We start from the raw sequence: 18,154 nt of genomic DNA, 5'->3' as shown, positions 1-18,154 counted from the left end.
AAAGATGGCGGCGCGCTGTGTCAGGTCGTGTGTTATGGAACAGATATAGTTATTACACATACAATAATGAAAGTCAGCCGACTCAGGGAGCTACTTAGTCTCTACGTCTACGCGTAAACAAACAAATTCATAACGATTTACACACGATATTCTTCATCGCGAACGAGAGGATGGAAACTTCGTAGCCCTACTCCACATTGAACTCACGTTACCCTTTGACAGCCGATTCAACCTCCTGTATATCATGCTTCCAATGTCAGCCCTCCGTGCGACCTGTTCGCGACTCTCCTGTATCGGTGTGACCCACCGAGGACAGATGAACTTAAGCTTGTTCTCAAACACAGCCCCTTCAAACTGGAGTAAAGTGGTGTCCGAGGCGGAGAAGATTGTGGGTTATCCTACCTCATCATGAGCCTGCGATGCTTGCTGAGCGATGAACTCAGTAATGTTGCGATGCATGTCAGGAAGCTGGTCGGGACAAAACACCCACTGCTCAACACTGCCAGGTAGGATAGTTGTCACAAACATACCGGTAATGGATACTTCCACATACTCTCCCTCGAGTGCACACACACACACACGAGACGTTTCATAGTATCAGTTGACAAAGTCACCGATAGACATGTTGGCAAACAACGAAATGTTTCAAATCAATACATATTGTATTGTCCGCAATCAATCAATGTCCATGGTCTGTGTTTGAGAAAACACTATCCCTTTTACCCTTTTATTATTTTTCAAGAAGATCAGTTCACGTTGTGCTTGAAATACATAGGATGTCCTTTGGAGCTAGTGGTAATGTTGTGATGGAAATTTGCGCCCATTGTGATCTGGTGATTCCTGCTAATGATCCTTGCCAGTGCTTTGAGAAAATAACTTGAGAAGGACCTGGTAATGTATTTTATAGATGTGTTCCTACATGATGTATGAGACTACCGTAACAATGTTGTACCTAGAACGATCTATTTTAAAATGTGCTTGTGGTGATTATTACAAGATATTATCGGTCACCCCTTATATTTTGTAACAGTTGAGTTCGAAACCATGGTTTGATCAAATGGCAACACGCATGGCACCATTAAAAAGTGTATAAAACCTGGAATGACATAGAACAGGCTTTAACTGAACTTGCACAGGTAAATAGGTCCCGTTTCAAGAAAGGAATTTGGACTATGTAGTCTAATACAGTCTATGTGCAAGCTCTAGGGAAGTTATTAGCTACTATGTAATTATATGGTTCTGTCTGCCTCTATGAGAGAAACACTATCTTCCAGAAGTATGATATTTGTTGAAGAACATAGCAAAGTACAAAAAACGATGTTAACCATTCAATTAAATGTGATAAATCTTCATAAGCCAGGCTTTTGAATATGGCATATTCTTTAATAATAAGGTGTCAGGGCCGAGGTTGTCACTGATTCAATCAACATCAGGTGTACTCAGAAGTGTTCAGGGAAGCTGGTCATTGATTATTCTCCATAGACTTGCCCCCCTCGGTTTCCTCCTCAGGAGGCTCTGCTAAAGTGGTGAATGCTCTATCGATCCGAATGCATCTGAAACACATCGTCACCCAGTTGGTAAAAATGTTAGCTCATCGGTTTTGAAATGAGGAGTATCCAGAGATTCTCCACCCACCTCAAAGCAAAAAAGGAGCTCTAACTTTGGGTGCAAATTAGTGCTGGAGGAAGAGGGAGATGCTGAGATAATTGGGTGTGAGTGAGCGGCAGAAGGGAGGAAAGAGTCCTCAAACTCAGTCCCGCCACACAGACGGGTGCAATGGAAACACTAGCCCAAGGGTGTAATAACCTATACACCTTAAATCTGATATGACAATCCATTTGGGTGTTGTAGCAGGGAGGGGGTGGTGGGGGGGACCTCTGACAGTCTGACTCCCGACTGTCAGCTTGTGTTGGGCCTGGCTCATATTTCGTGTGTGTGTGTGTGTGTGTGTGTGTGTGTGTGTGTGTGTGTGTGTGTGTGTGTGTGTGTGTGTGTGTGTGTGTGTGTGTGTGTGTGTGTGTGTGTGTGTGTGTGTGTGTGTGTGTATAAATATCCACAATAGCAGACAGGCAGACCCTCGTGGGGTCGAGTGTCGGTTTGGCCTTTCTCTGTTGCGTTCTCCAAATACTGATGCTCAGCTAAGTTGGCCTCCAAAGTAGCATTCACAGATTTGTATACAGCGCAGAAGGAATCACTGTTTTTTTTGTCTTTGTTTCATTTTTTTTCAAAACATAAGTCCACCAACCCTGACCCTATTACCATATTCAAAGTAAAATTGTGTGAATGCCAAAGCATCCCTGTTAGGATAAATATTTGCTTCTTGGTAAATATCAATAATTTCTTGAACTTGATCTAGCTGCATTCACATGGATTAACAATGCAAGGGAAATATTCCTTGAGCTGTCTTATTGGGCTCAGAGGCTATTCAACGCGTGTATAAGTCATATAGGTTAGCACGCAGAGGATCAATACTAGTATCCATGCAAAGTTCTACGTGCCGGCTGTGTAAAATAGCCAGGGACGCTTCCCGAGTCCCCGCTCACGACTGCTGGCAGAGGGCGTGGTGACCTGCACACAACCCTATAGAACTGACAGCACTCCATTTCTCACTCGTCACTTCGGCTCCTTCTCTCCCTCCCACTTCTGTCTCTCTATCCTGCTCTCTTTCTCTCCCTTCCTCCTCCACACCTCTCTACCTCTCTATTTTGCTCTCGCTCTCTCTTTCTCCCTCTCTCTCTCTCTCTCTCGCTCTCTCTCTCTCTCTCTCTCTCTCCCTCTCTCCCTCTCCCTCTCCCTCTCTCTCTCTCCCCCTCCCTCCCTCCCTGTCTCTCTCCCTCTCTCTCTCGCGCTCGCTCGCTCGCTCCCCCCCTCCCTCCATGTCTCTCTCTCGGTGGCTGTATGCATCATCCCCGGCCGGCCCCTTTGCAGGAGGGCAGCCGGTGATTGATTGATGTGTGCCGGTGTGGAAGCAGACATAAATATTAATCATGCCCCACCGCCCTCAGGCCAGAGGCTCACCTAGACTCCCTGCGAGCAGTTACACCAGCTTCATCATCCGTCTCCCCGAGCCGCCGCGGCGCAGTCTGCTGGCTCTCTGCGGTACCCGGCTCGCCTGTCGCCGTGCCACCACGGTGCCAGCAGTGTGGTGTCTGTGTTTGGGTAAATTGTTTGGCGGTGTTCGGGGCCGCAGACGGCCGACGACCGCGGCGGAGGGTAGGGTTGGTGCGAGGCAGCCACCCCCTGAGCTCCCCCCCCCTACTCTCTGGCTGCACAGACACGCGCAGCCCCATGTTTGGGTGTCCTTGTATTATTAAAAATAAATATGTCTCTTTCTTTTTCATATCATTATTAGTCTTCTCTTCGCACTTTCTTGCCAGGCTTTTTCTTTTCTATCTCTCCCTGCCATGTTCCCCCACATAACCGCCCCCATCGCGCTGTCCCCCATACTCCATCACCTCCCCCCCCCCCCCCCCTCCCAGCACTCCTCCATCACCTCTCCCCCTCCAAGCCCTCCTCCCCCTCGGTGGTGCAGAAGGGGTGGGACCACGAGAGAGGGTCGGGGGGGGGGGGGGGGGGGAGAGGCCTGGGTCTGGGCACTCTGCACGGTGGGCGTGTGTTTGTGTGTTTGTGCGTCTGCGTGTGTGCGTGCGTGCCTGCCTGCCTCCGAGCTGCTAACGAGGGTATGATTCATTGTGTGTGTGCGTGTGCGTGTGTGTGTGTGTGTGTGAGGGGGTCTCGCTCCCTAAAGAGGGGATTAGAGGTGCTCTGTCTAACCACTCCCAAGGGAGAGAGAAAAGATATTTAATCTGCACACCAGAGTGTGTGTGTGTGTGTGTGTGTGTGTGTGTGTGTGTGTGTGTGTGTGTGTGGTGAACACCCCTTTCCTTTTAATGTGTCAGAATATTACTGGTAAAATGGGCGGATACTTAAAATAATGGATTCTTCTCTGTTGCAAACATAGACGTCTGTGCATCTCAAAATGCATTCATTTCTAATCAAACTGTGCACTTTCTCCAAAGAGGAGCTACACTTACTAAATGCTTTGATAATTCCAGAGTTCTTTTTAAAGAATGTTTGATATGTTGTTATAATTTATGACAACTGAAGTGAACAGCATCCACTTCGTCTCTCCATTCCTGCCATATAATACCCCAAAAAATAACACGCTGGTCAAAGTAAAATAAAACTTTGAATTATCACTTCTACTCGGGAATCATAATTGAGCAGTAGTGATAAAAACCCTCTATTAAAACCTCCATTATTCCAAAGCTTTATTATAATCTCCTTGACGATGAACACCGTTTGACAGCTCCTCTGATGTCTGTCAATAAGGACCTGGCGGATGACGCCCTGGCGACAGTTCCACCAACACCTTTGTCCTTGTCGCCTCCTCCCCCAGGGGCTTCGTCTACGACAGCAGGAACAACCTCCAGATGAGAGGCCTGGTGATCCTGCTCCTGTCCAAGGCGGCGGGGCCCAGCAGCCAGTCAGCCCCCGATCTCCAGCCTCAGGACATGGTGAGCGGGATCTACCCCAGGTAACTACCCCCCCCTCCACCACCCCCCAGTCACCAAGGGACTCCGGTTCAGCTCAGAGCATCAGTGGATTTCTTGCCGTCATACAAACGCACAAAACTGGGTTTTGTGTGGGACAGAGCATGACTGGAACCGTATCTAAGTGGACGCTATTCATCTCCAAAGTGTTCCCGGTCGTAACCGTTTGAATGTTTTTATCCTTTTTGTTGATATCATGTTTTTATGGACTTTTAGTTGAAAGTCCATCATTAACTTGGGAGGATGTAATTCGGTCTTATTTTGCTTGCCGCCTCCCCAACTTAAAACCTTTTTTGGAAAAGGTTTCATTTGATATTGCTTGTCCATAATTTCTTTTTCTTTTTTAATCTCTTTCTGTTTCATTATCCTCCTAGGAGATTTAAATGTCCAAGTTATAACTAGTTCGTTTTTTCAATTTATTTATAAGAGACTTCATTGTGGTTATTGAGGTAATTCGGGAGTTCATCCTCACTTGTTATTTTATTTATTTTTCCCTTTGAGAGTTTTACAGATGAATGTTCCAACAGAACATAAATTGGCTGCGTTCGTCACACTTTTTTTTCATCTTCAATTATCTTTGATAGAGTGCAGTTTGCTCCCTCTGCTAACATTGCTTCCTACTTGCATTATACTCACTTTATTAATAAGTACAATTAAAATGAGTTGTCTGGCCTATTAGGACTGCATTATATGAGGTAAGGTACTGGGAGTGTTCACAGACTTGATGGCCTTGTATGCATTAACCAGTGGCCGGTGGGAGGTCTTGTTGTTGCCAGGCTTCTGCTTTGGAGGCTGTTTTATCTTTTAATTTAAAACGTTTACATGCATGTTACTGCAGCTTCCTGCAAACAGAAATACAACACGTCCACTATGTCTAAACAAACAAATTCTAAATATTTTTATGTGAATTGTATGTCACTGTGTGTGCAGATATATTTAATATTTGTTTTTGAGGCGAGGGCATCAAGGACAAAAAAATACTTTTAGAATGTTTTCTGAGTGGGCAAATCTACCTGCACTTGTTTTAAAATAAATCCCCAAAATTGTGTTACCTGCCAAATGTCCAAATCTATCAGCCTCGCTGCAGCCTGGTGGCTGGTTGCACTTGTTAATTCAGGACCCTCACAACCTTGTAGAATTTGGCATGTTCATTTGGCGTAAACATCTTTGTGTGTATTTACAATCTCACCTGAATAACGGTGCAGTAGTCCAGGGGACCAGTTTACTGCACTAATAAAGCACAGAGAAACTACCTTGGTTGGCAGAATCGCATAGCGGCTGGTAGAATTTCTATGTCTAAAGGGCACAGACATTTTTGAAAGATTCCCTCCACCGAAAGTAAGCATGGCATGGGCCAGTAAAATAAGTGGTGGCTGCTTAGTGTTTTGGTTTATATGTGTGTTTGTGTGTGTGTGTGTGTGTGTGTGTGTGCGTGAGTGTGTGTATGGGCTATGATTAGGGCAGGAGCAGGGCTATGATAGTGTGTGCATTCGTGTATGCATGTGTGTTTGAGTACATGCATGCATGCATCTCAACGAAATATGAAGAAGGGCACTGCACCATCAACATATCGGACTCCGCTAGAGCTGGTTAGTATACGTGCGGTTGTTTGTGTGTGTGTGTGTGTGTGTGTGTGTTTGCGTGTGTGTGTGTTTGCTTGCGTCGTGCCCGTGTCACATTCCGGCCAGTGCCAAGTGGTTACCAGTAAGTGAGTGCTGTGTTTGGCGTGGCTGGGCGGCCGTCTCCTGAATGGCTCCTTTCTATCTGCCAGTCGACGACACAAGGCGAGCGTGTCTATCAGGGGGTGTGTCTGTCTGCCCACGGCCCAACCCCCCCCCACCCCCCCAACCCCCACAACCACCATCCAACCCCTCTCCAACCTACACCGTGGGCGTCTGCAGTGCGACCGCGGGCCCCGTGAAATGGAAGACGTCTGAACCACCACCCCCGCCCCCCCCCCCCTCCTTTAACGCACCGCCGCCGCCGCCGCCGCCGCCGCCGCCAGCGCTACAGAGACCACTGTACGTTGACAGCTGTTGTTTGGCAAACAAAACGCCATAACGGACACATTACCACACACTTGTCACCTCCCCCCCCTCCACCCCACCCCTCCACCCCACCCCTCGGTGCGAGCGGGCGGGGTGTGAGGCGGGGGCACGTCGGCCCTGCCGTCTGCGTGCGCATCTTTCACTCGTGTTCTGATGGATGTGCCGATTGCGCGCACACATTCTCACACCCTCACTTGATCACCTCATTTGCACTTTATCTCTCTGTGTGTGTGTGTGTGTGTGTGTGTGTGTGTGTGTGTGTGTGTGTGTGTGTGTGTGTGTGTGTGTGTGTGTGTGTGTGTGTGTGTGTGTGTGTGTGTGTGTGTGTGTGTGTGTGTGTGTGTCCCCGCCCTCCGTCACCATCATGCACTCATTAGCACCTGTGCTGATGGGTGAGACGACGGGTGGGACGATGTCGTTGGACATGGGTGGGTGGGTTTTTGGAGTGGGGGGGGGGGAGTTGGGGGGCTGATGCAGGGTAAAGGCTATGAGGGGAGGAGTGGGTGTGTGTGTGTCTTTGTGTCTGTGTGTGTGTCTTTGTGTCTGTGTGTGTGTCTGTGTGTGCGCGCAGGGGTGATTGATACCAGCAGGGGGGTGATCTCCTCCCTCTTGACAAGTAGCATTTGTAAAACGAGAGAGAGAGAGAGAGAGAGAGGAGAGAGGAGAGAGATGAGAGAGAGAGAGAGAGAGAGGAGAGAGAGAGAGAGAGATGAGGAGAGAGAGAGAGAGAGAGAGAGAGAGAGAGAGAGAGAGAGAGAGAGAGAGAGAGAGAGAGAGAGAGAGAGAGAGAGAGAGAGAGAGAGACTTTCTCTTTCCCTCTCTCTCACACACACAAGGGGGGGGGGGATAAATGTTATGCAGCCAACTCTAAAGACCGACTGACAGATGACGGCGGACGAGGGAATGGTCTTCATGACGGCTCCCTGTCCACGGAGCGACGGAGTGACCACTCCCGCTCCACGCCGTCCCCCCCCCGTCCCCCCCACCGCTGCCTCATCAGAGGGGGCAACTATAGCCAGACAGTGTGCAGAGGGGGCGGAGACGTGAGGAAGGAACAGAACAGAACACTCAGGACAGGGGGCGTGGCAAAGGGGGCGGAACGCATCGCCGAGATGGCATCGGTTGCTATGCAACTGGGCACCAAAGCTATTTATACACCGGCCCACTTGTCCCCGTTTTTTTTTCTTTTTTTCTTTCTCCTCTTCCTCCTACTCCTCCTCCTCCACCTCCTCTTCCTCCTCCTCCTCCTCCTCCTCCCCAGGCTCCTCCACTTCTGATCAGGACCTGAAGATTGAAAGCACAGGGGGGGTGTGTGGTTGGCGGGTGGGGTCTCTTGCATACTTATTCGTACTGTTTTTCCGCGTTCCAATGTGTTCATGACGATAAGCTCCACAAGGCAGAGTTAATTTAAATCTAAGTATTCCTCTTTGGCTCATTAGGATTGCAGCAAATCTGTGTGTTTCTTGTGTGTGTGTGTGTGTGTGTGTGTGTGCGTGCGTGTGCGTGTGTGTGCGTGCGTGCGTGCGAATGTGTGTGTGGGGTGCAATTCCTTTTATTCCTTATGTACTTCATCATTGCAGAGTATGTTTTGTTGATCCCCAGTCTGAGATTGACAATATAGCTTGAGTTGTAATGATGATTACGTATGTTTCCTTACCCCCCCCCCCCTAATTGATGAGCTCAAGTGAAAATGAATACAATTATTTGATAACGCGGGGAAATTTTGCGTCAATCGGATGTGTGGTGAAAACAAAGCGATGTATTTGAACTCCTAGCCGCGTCTCTCTGGCTGCGGAGCTCCCCGGTGCGGCGCCCGTCTGTCAGACCGCAGTGGCCCCGTCCCCCTCGGCCGTCTTCTTGTTTTAAAGGCTGTCTGGTGTGCCCATTAATACCAGGTAAACCTACACATTACTGCCGGCAGGCTGCTGACTCCCCCCCCCCCCAGGCTAGCAGCGGAGCGCTGGAGACAATGGTTCTGATTGAGAGGCAGAGTGGAGGGCATTATTGAATTTTAATAACATCTTTCCGGGGCGACTTTGAACACGCAATTACCTGGCCGCGATCCGCGTCGTGTCTACTAATAGTAGTGTGTGTGTGTGCGCGTGACTGTGCGTGTACTATTGAGTGTGTGTTCTTGTGTTTTGCGTTCTCTCGCCTGTGTGTGCGTGCGCGTGTGTGTGTGTGCACTTGCGTGCGCGGCGTGTTCATCAGGGTTCACACAGCAGGTGAAAGATGGCTTGTAAGTGGCCATCAGCGCAGCCGACCCTGTCTGGAAGGACCCCCCCCCCCCGCCCCCCAACGCCACCCGCCCAGCAGCCAGCCAGCTCCCTCCACACGGAGAGGGGCCTCATTATCCCGCCGCAACGGCTGAATCAACATTTGATTATCACCTCCCCGCGGCTGCGCTTGAAAGGCTCCATTCACCGGGCCACTTCCACTTCTCTTCTCTCATAAGCAACAATGGCTGTTATTTTCTAATGATGAGCTTAGTCTTAATCATTGGTTTCGTCTTCGTCTTCCTCGTCGTCGGGACCGTGGCCGCTGAATGCGGCGCCTCTGGAAGGAAGTCTTTTTTTTTTTTTCTTTGGTGTATTTGTTGTGCTTCTTTGTGCGCTTATTAGGTTGGTTGGCGATGGATGTCTGAGTTTAACGTTTACATTTACGTTCAGGGCATTTAGCAGACGCTTTTATTCAAAGCCACTTCCAATAAGTTCATCTGTCAGAAGGAAGTGGCTTAACAAGTGTCCACCCACGCGCTCCGGCTGAACCTTAACCGCTTACATATGTTGAACCCCTGGGGTGAAAGGAGTTCTACTTTCTACCCCCTGTACATTCAGTGAAAAGGGGGTTGGATGGCCCACTGGTTAGGGGGTCTTCCTACAGAAAGGTACTGGAAAGGAACATTTTTAAGGAAAAATGCCTAACCCAGTGTCTGCTCTATATTCACTTGTACCGGAGTACATCATCCGTAAGACTCTTTGGTTAAACCACCAGCTGAATAAACACCAGCTGAATACCTGATAAAGGTATCTGTCTTGTTGTTTGTCCTACAGCCAGCGTAACTTGGCTGAGATTGCGGAGTTGATCCACACGGCCTTCCTGGTGCATCGCGGCGTGGTCAACCTGAAGGAGTGGTCCAACGACGGGCAGCTGAAGGACATGCAGTTTGGCAACAAGATGGCCGTCCTGAGTGGAGACTTCCTCCTGGCCAACGCGTGCACAGGACTCGCACAGTTAAATAACACCAAGGTAAGGCCCCCTGCTTTGTATAGCACAGACAGTTATGGCATCAAAGTCCAGTCGTTTTACTGTCATGCTGCACAATGAATTGCTCATGACAAGGTGCTGTGAAAAGAAACTGCACATTTTATAGATAACGAATTAAACTCAAAGAAAAGTAGCACAGTACATGAATGTGGCCAAGGTATGTTGCCGGTAAGGATATTTACAAGATATATTATGCAAGTGTTAAAGGTTTTGTGGGAGAAGTATTGTGACTGTTGGACAGCCTGAAGGCCTGAGGGCTGAGTCTGCTCTGGGTGAGTCCGGTGGCTCGCTGGCCAGATGCTCGCCTGACTTCATGAGCCTGCTGAGGCCGCGACCGGGGTGCAGTGTCCGATTGTCCCACCCAAGGAACACACCAAGGTACCTGAAGCCGTTTGACTCTCTCTGCCTCAGCCCGGTCAATGTGTAAGGCATTGTGGCCTGGGGAGGGGGAGAGAGAGAGAGAGATGGAGGGGGGGGAGAGAGAGAGTTACGGAGGGAGTGCGCAGGTCTTTCACCATCATAGGTTTTTTTACGTGAAGTGTTTTTCTGCTAGATTTCTCAATAAATATTTACATGAAGATCTTGCGTTACAGGATGGAGCAGAACCAGGCTGCCAAGGGAAAACCATGTTATTTAATTAAACATCAGTTATAGGGCTACCTGTTTGATTTGCATAAATTGCTCTAAAACTGTTTGACCACGCCCTCACACTCTCACCAAAGGAACCCATGTGTCCGTTTTTTCTAAAAAAACTTTTACGGCCGTCCAAAATGCTCGGATCACCTTCTTAAGTACTCGTAGGTGGAAGTTCCCTTGCTGAAACAGGGGCTTACTTACCCTGTAGGTAACCTGCTGTGCATTTATTTAGTCATGAAAGGACATGAGCCCTACCGACTCAGATGGAACAAATCCTCATTGTAAGGTTTCCTATGTCTAGAACTTAGTCGGGAAAGTAGCCAGAACCATCGCATGCAGCCCCAACCGTCCCTCAAGGCTCAACCGTTTTTAGTTTTGGTCTTTAGTTCACGGCGTAGCGTGAGAATGTCTTGTTTTCTGAAGTGTCTGCGATGTACATGTGCGTGTGCCACTTTGATGTGTGCACACACACAACACGATAAGCGTTGTCGGGTGCGTAAATAAGTAAAGAGCTGCTGACAAAATTTGTCAATCGCCAATGCCGTCACCGTCACTCAGGATGTGGTTTGTGAAGCAGAGGAAAGAAACCCCCCCCCCCCCCCCCCACACACACAGACACACACACACACACACACACTCCCCTCCCCTTCTCATCATGTCATAGTCTGGACCAAATTCTATCAGCCTCGCCTTCCACCCTCACTCCTAAGCCCCACTGTCTGCCTCTCTTTCTGCATGCCTTCAGAGAGCAAGGGAATGGCCATACAGCCATGTTATTAGACCCCACACGAGCACGCCTCACACAGCCCAAACACAACCTGTAAATGGATATTTGTTTGCTGACAACAATATGTTGTTTCTCCTTCTCATAATGTACTTATCGTAAGGCTCTTTGGATAAAAGCGTCTACTAAACGCCCTAAATGTAAATGTAATATATTTTCTCAGGAGTTCCAGGCGGTCCATTAAGGAACATTTAACTCTGCTCGTCCCACTGAACAACCGTCCAAACGTTCTCCGTACCATCCAACAAGTGATGGTTCACTTTTCCCTGTTCCGACTTTTTGTCCATCCCCACGGATAAAGTTACAAACGCCAATCTGCGTTCCACTCGTATCGGAGTACGCCGCCGTCGAGAGATGAAATCATTCACGCACCTCATTTCACACATTGACGGGCGCTGGAAGTGGTTCATTTATTTATTTATTTTACCTCCTGACCGTTCTCTTATAAACGCGCAGCGAGAGTGATGGAGATTGTGTGTCGTGGCCTTGAGAGGAATCCTATGCCACTGCTTGTATAAACGGTAAAGTAATCTCGGCACGCGGCTCGGGTTTCCCCCCCCCCCCCCCCCCCTCCCCTCGCAGACCTGTCGGCAAAACATGATCCGGCTGGACTTGGGAACGGAGTCGGGGGGAGTCGGAGCTCGGCCTTATCTGATACCTTCCATAAAAAGACCCCGCTCTCGCACACACACACACACACACAGACACACACCGGCACACACACACACACACACACACACACACAGACACACAGACACACACACACACACACACACACACACACACAGACACACAGACACACACACACACACACACACACACGCACAAACCTCACAAAGACACACCCCTCTTGTCTTCACAGACACACAAACGCTCCCCTCTACACACGCACACACACATATCGCCCCCCCCCCCCCCACTCTCTACAGACACACACACACACACACATTTTCCAGGGCTAGAAGAGACACCACATCTGGTAATACTGTAGGCACATTGTCCTTCCAGGTCTGCGGCTAGCAGCTCGAGTAGCCTCAATATTTTTCCCCTGGCGGATTGGGTTACCCTAAGGGCACTGGAGAGTCTGGCGGGCGAGGAGCGCGCTCTGGGGCTCGGCAGACGCTGATGAGCCCTGGGTGTCTGGGACGAGGCGAATTCTAAATTTAACCTCATTCATCTGGACTCTTACACATCCCCCCCCCCCCCCCCCCCCCCCCCCCCCCTCTCTCTCTCGTCGCTGGGGCCGCTTGTGTTCTATGAATGGCACGACCCCCGCTGGAATATTTACCCTGATCCCAGGCGTGCGTGACACTGTCTACCTTAGCCGTGGTCGGGGACACATTAAAAGCCGCAGAGCCTGCGTCTCTCCCTCTCCCGGCGCTGGGATGCGAGCCGGTGGTGTTGTGACACCGACGCGGCGGTGAGGAACGCAAGTCATGCATGCCCCCTGTGAGGGACGACAAGCAACTGCAGCCTGGTCGTCCTCTGTGCCCAGCCACTCCGCTCCCCAGGAGGGCATGGAGACACACCCTGTCTCCTTTCAAACGGTGTATTTGATGTTAGGGCCTTTCCTTTGTTTTTGTCGTCTGTCTATTTTTTCATACAAGTGGTTGGACTGCTTTGGTGAAATTCAACCAACCGTCAGAGTCTGTGTTGGCCTACACATAGAGGTGTAGTTAACCAATCAAGGTGTGGTTTGTAGCTATGCTGGAGGTACCCCCACGAGCTGATAATGATGGGCCTAGTTTTCCAATCAGCTATCCCAGAATAGTGTCCCTAGGGCCCTCCAACCAACCCGCATTCAAGAACTTTGGGCTTTTGTGCAAATCCAATTCATTGATTGTTAATTTAGTGTCTTGAGTTGATTGACAACCACCACAAGCTTTCTGTTCCACAGTGCCCACGTTGTGTGTCCTGTTCTCTTCCCCTTCCCAGGTTGTGGAGCTGATCTCGAGTGCCATCGGTGACCTGGTGCAAGGCGTTTACTATGAGAGCTCTCCTAACCTCCAGGTACTGCCCAACACTCGGACACAGCTTCACGTTAATGTTAATGTTTGGTATCTGCAGGAGCGCCTCAATCAGGATGCACCAAAAATCATTCATAAAATCACCACCGTTACGCCCTACCATTAAAGGGGATCCTTCTTTGAAGACGCGTGCAACACGAGAGGAGAGATGGGAATTAATCCTTGAATCTGCAAACTAGAAGTACTTTTCCGGAGAGTAGCAAAGGTTCTAACCATGTGAAATATTAATGCTGTTCATGTTATTTGAAGAATCGCTATGGCAACAAAAAAGCACCCCTCCTGCTGGCAGGTTCAATAAAAGATGTCGTTGTGTTAACATTAACATTGAAATCCCATCACCTTGAAGACCACATTCACCGGTTGGTCAGTTGTACTAGGAACATGTATCTTGCTTCCATGGCACCTTTAAGACAGAATTTTAGCCAGGCTAAAATGTAAGGATCAGAGCTGTGTATTAATCATTCAGGTCTTTATATTTTATGCCAGTCCACTGAGTTTAGAAATGATCTGACATAGTAAAAAAACGTTTCGTACTGTCTTTAAGGGGATGTGATATGGATGTATCATAAGTTAAGAACACAACATGTACGTGTTTTGGTCGACCTATTGAATTGAAGAGGTGTGTAATGGGGACGCCCCGGTGGCTCCCCGGGAAGACCGCGTCCCACATAGGCTCCGTCCTGAACTCAGCCACCCGGGTTCCAGTCCTGCCCGTGGTCATTTGTTACATGTCGTCCCCTCTACCTCCCATTCTTTCCACTCTATCTCACTCTATAATAAAGCATAAAAATGCAAAAAAAATATTAAAAAAAGAAGAGGTGTATAATATATATTCCCTTTGACATGCGTAACATCTCAAATATGATAGCTGAAATGTATTATCATTAAGATCCTGCAGACACAAGGGACTCCTGTCTTTCATACGCAGGAAGAAAGCAGATTTAAACAATGTCTGACAATGGTAAACAGACATGAACAGAACCTGGCGCATCACAACATAATGAATAGGAGAGCAAAAAGGTCTATATATACATCTAACCACTGTGAACCTGTCAGCAAGGTGGGCGGGGGGCTTTTATTTTGGAGGAGACTGTCATGTTCCACCTCAAACGGTTTAATTTTCACCCTTACCCTCAGTCAGTCGGAAAAATTCCTGCAGTTGAATTAAAGTTGCTACAGCCTCGCGACATCGGCACCTGTTTAAGTGATTCATTCACCTACAATTACAGACTTTTACCAATACTGAGATCTGATACTGAGATCTGTCAATCATCCATTCTCTGTGTTTGTCCTTTTAGCACCGCACGTCAAACAAGCTTACCCAGAAAAGATCGGCCAATGTGTTACATCTCATTGATGTTACAAAGACACTTCCACATAGACGCGACAAGAAACCGTGATACATTGAACATATTCTTCTGTTGGCTGGCCTCAAGTCAATTATGTGAGGTTGTTATTTTAAATAAAGGGAAAGTACACTCATGACTGAATTCAAGTTGAATTCATCCAAAACGGGTTGGCCTTTTATCAACACGTTTGGATGCTTTTTGGAGCCTTTTAGTCATTCCTTTCAGATAAGTGTTGGCTCCGGTGACCGGTTTATTATTTGCTCTTTAGGACAGTAATCCCGGAGACATAATCGACGTGGATGTGTGGGAGGAGCAGACCTTTCTGTCCCACGGTGCACTGCTCGCCAAGAGCTGTCAGGCGGCGATGGAGTTGGCCAAGCACAAGCCCGAGTCCCAGCGCCTGGCCTACACTTACGGCAAGCACCTCTCCCTGGGACACCAGGCAAGTCACACCAGTGGAACGCATTTGAGTGTCAACCTGCATTTAATCCACTTTTTCTTAAACACCTCAAATGGTGAATTTGTTATTCCACTTGACTCGTCTGCAGCAGTGTGTCTGTGTGCCGCCTGAGATTAAAACGTAAAAGATTGTTACCGTGCAAAACAGCCACCTGTGCGGGTTACGCTGAGCAGTGCATCTCCTGCATTTTGCCCGGGCAATGAGAAGCCCTTAAAGCGGCGAGGCCGTGATGAATATGCTTGTTCCCGCCCCGCTCCACAGCTGCACGCTGACCTGCAGCCGTTCGTGGCGGGCGGGGGCGGGGCGCCGGCGGCGGCGTTCAGTCTGAACTCCTGCCCCGCGGTCCTCCACCGGCAGATCGTGGGCCAGGACAAGTGGCAGCAGCAGTTGGAGGAGGTAACGCCTTCTTCTTCCACTGAAAATAACGTGTCTTACTCAGTCGCCGTCGACGCGCCTTCGTCGCCGTGGAAGCACAGAACCCCGTCCGAGCACAGAGTGGTCCTGCAGTAGCTGGAAATGAAATGACCTGTCGTATAATGATATCAGATTTGTATGCGAATAGCAAAATATTATTGTTTTGCTATTGCGTGTCAATTATTGTCCTGACACAGCTCCTTCGTATTTGGAGGTTTATATGACTGACTGGGACTTCATGTTTTCTTTTCTTCTGAACAGGCGAAGGCATTTAAGGACCAACTGGATTATTCAATGGTGAGTCAAAGTGTGACATCAAAAAACATCCAACGTGGAAGTTCAAGGTCAAACCTACCATCGACGGTGACAATGTCAGAGTTTTGCTTTAGCCCCCCTACACATTTTTTGGGGGGTGGTGGGGGGGTGCTCTACCTGATACCTGTAAGAAAACACTCAAATGCTGTGCCTCATATCATCTGTACTTCTCGACGCTGCAAATGTCAATGAGAGAAGGAGGAGGGCGTCAGTGACTGTAACAAATATGGCAGTTGAGAGAGGAGCTCTACAAAGTCACGGCGTGTGCGTGTGTGTGTGTGTGTGTGTGTGTGTGTGTGTGTGTGTGTGTGTGTGTGTGTGTGTGTGTGTGTGTGTGTGTGTGTGTGTGTGTGTGTGTGTGTGTGTGTGTGTGTGCACACACAGTCCTGGGGTGCATGAAGAAGAGAGTCCAGGCAGCCAGGGAGGGAGGGGTCTGATGGTAGGGGGGGTAGGACGTGGGGGTGGGGGGGGGGGGGTTTGGTCCCAGTGAAACCAGAGCAGGGGGCGATTAGTTACCAGGGCCTATTTGTGGAGGAGACACCGGGGCTCAGAGACGGTGGCATTGTGAGAGAGATGCTCTCCTTCAGGACGGCCAGGGAAAGTTTGCCACCAGTCGTAGGGGGTGGGGGGGCACTAGGTTGAAAATAACAAAAATAAAGGAAAAGTTTGATCATGCATCGTGTCTCTGTAAATTGACCATGCAAGTTCCAAAAAGCATAGAGTTCAGGTTTAACCAACAAAGGCAATCTAAGTTTGTCTGAATTTAGATTAACGCCATTAATGTGGATTCGTCTTCTTCTTATATTTTATAAGCTTAATCTTTTTTCTTTTTTACATATTTTTATATTGAATGGTTAAAATATAAAAGTCCAGTCAAATCAATGACTTATGGCAACACAAGGTCAGGGATTGAGCGTAACTTAGGTAAAAATGGAGGTGTTCCATAATGGAAGTATGGAGACGAGTGAAATGAAAACTGAAAAATAGACACGCCAGGCGCATTGAATAGTTAAAACGGGGAGAGGCATCACCTTCTCCAAATTGAGTGAAAAGACAAGGTTCTGCAGTGTTCCTACCTAGTTGTTTTATTTTTTTAAGAGAATGGCCTAAGGGGTTTCATGATTCCAGAATTCACAAGATAAAGTGCCGGCAGCGAAAGCCTGTCCCTGCTTCATGGGAGGAGTGCAGGAGGGGAGACCGGAATTTAGACTTTTGAGATCCTCTTCTGCTTTGTATGAATACATAAGTGTGTGTGTGTGTGTGTGTGTGTGTGTGTGTGTGTGTGTGTGTGTGTGTGTGTGTGTGTGTGTGTGCGTGTGCGTGCGTGCGTGCGTGCGCGTGCGCGCATTGTTAACCAATTCATGTTTTGTGTCCAGAAAGACCGTCGTTGTCTGTGGAATGGTGGGATTACAATCGTCCTTTAAAAAAAAAATAAAAAAAAGATTCATCTCTCAACAGCTGTGGGCGGCGATCAAGTCGGAGAGAGGCGTGAGCTCGGCGGTGGACTTGTGCCGTTACCATGGGAACAAGGCACTGGAAGCCATCCAGGCTTTCCCTCCCTCCGAGGCGCGCTCCGCCTTGGAGAACATCACCGGCGCAGTCACCAAATTCTGACCGGGACTCTCCACTGGTGTCTCTCCCTCAATGGGGAGAGACGCACTGGTGTCTCTCCCTCACTGGGGGGACAGCACTGGTGTCTCTCCCTCACTGGGGGGACAGCACTGGTGTCTCTCCCTCACTGGGGGGACAGCACTGGTGTCTCTCTCCCTCACTGGGAAGAGACGCACTGGTGTCTCTCCCTCACTGGGGGGACAGCACTGGTGTCTCTCCCTCACTGGGAAGAGACGCACTGGTGTCTCTCTCCCTCACTGGGAAGAGACGCACTGGTGTCTCTCCCTCACTGGGGGGACAGCACTGGTGTCTCTCCCTCACTGGGGGGACAGCACTGGTGTCTCTCTCCCTCACTGGGAAGAGACGTACTGGTGTCTCTCCCTCACTGGGGGGACAGCACTGGTGTCTCTCTCCCTCACTGGGGGGACAGCACTGGTGTCTCTCCCTCACTGGGGGGACACTGCCTGAAAAGACACAGAGCTACCGGACACAAACTGATCAATGGGAGGATGGTAAGGGTGGGGTATGGAGGGGTAATTTAGATATAAATATATACATAAATATACAATGTTATTTATCTCTAGGTCTGTTGCCGATGATGAATGATAAATTGCAATGGTTTCAGAAATTATAAAAAAAAAAACATCCATCTGTCATCCCTTTTTACTCTGTCTGTACTTGTGTTGTTTT

The 18,154-nt window shown here is 48.9% G+C and overlaps 1 protein-coding gene across 1 annotated transcript; it reads left to right on the top strand.

Annotated features, from left to right (window-relative positions):
• Positions 1 to 18,154, top strand: LOC130383157 (all trans-polyprenyl-diphosphate synthase PDSS2-like). Its single transcript, XM_056591221.1, has 8 exons — positions 1 to 506; positions 4,400 to 4,537; positions 9,655 to 9,850; positions 13,224 to 13,298; positions 14,933 to 15,106; positions 15,386 to 15,520; positions 15,800 to 15,835; positions 17,312 to 18,154. The coding sequence occupies exons 1-8, from the start codon at positions 409 to 411 to the stop codon at positions 17,465 to 17,467; spliced, it is 1,008 nt and encodes a 335-aa protein (XP_056447196.1). The 5' UTR covers positions 1 to 408; the 3' UTR covers positions 17,468 to 18,154.

The sequence above is a fragment of the Gadus chalcogrammus genome, chromosome 5 (assembly GCF_026213295.1).
Source record: "Gadus chalcogrammus isolate NIFS_2021 chromosome 5, NIFS_Gcha_1.0, whole genome shotgun sequence".
In the NCBI taxonomy this organism is placed as follows: domain Eukaryota; kingdom Metazoa; phylum Chordata; class Actinopteri; order Gadiformes; family Gadidae; genus Gadus; species Gadus chalcogrammus.
The sequence above is the reverse complement of the archived record's forward strand: the minus strand, read 5'-3'. Positions and strand labels throughout refer to the sequence as shown.

Bases quoted from the DNA above. Each gene is read 5' to 3' on its own strand.
- LOC130383157 (XM_056591221.1), top strand. From the start codon at position 409: ATGAGCCTGCGATGCTTGCTGAGCGATGAACTCAGTAATGTTGCGATG. The intron at 4,538-9,654 runs GTAACTACCCCC...TTTGTCCTACAG, and splicing joins GTGAGCGGGATCTACCCCAG to CCAGCGTAACTTGGCTGAGA. The intron at 9,851-13,223 runs GTAAGGCCCCCT...TCCCCTTCCCAG, and splicing joins CACAGTTAAATAACACCAAG to GTTGTGGAGCTGATCTCGAG.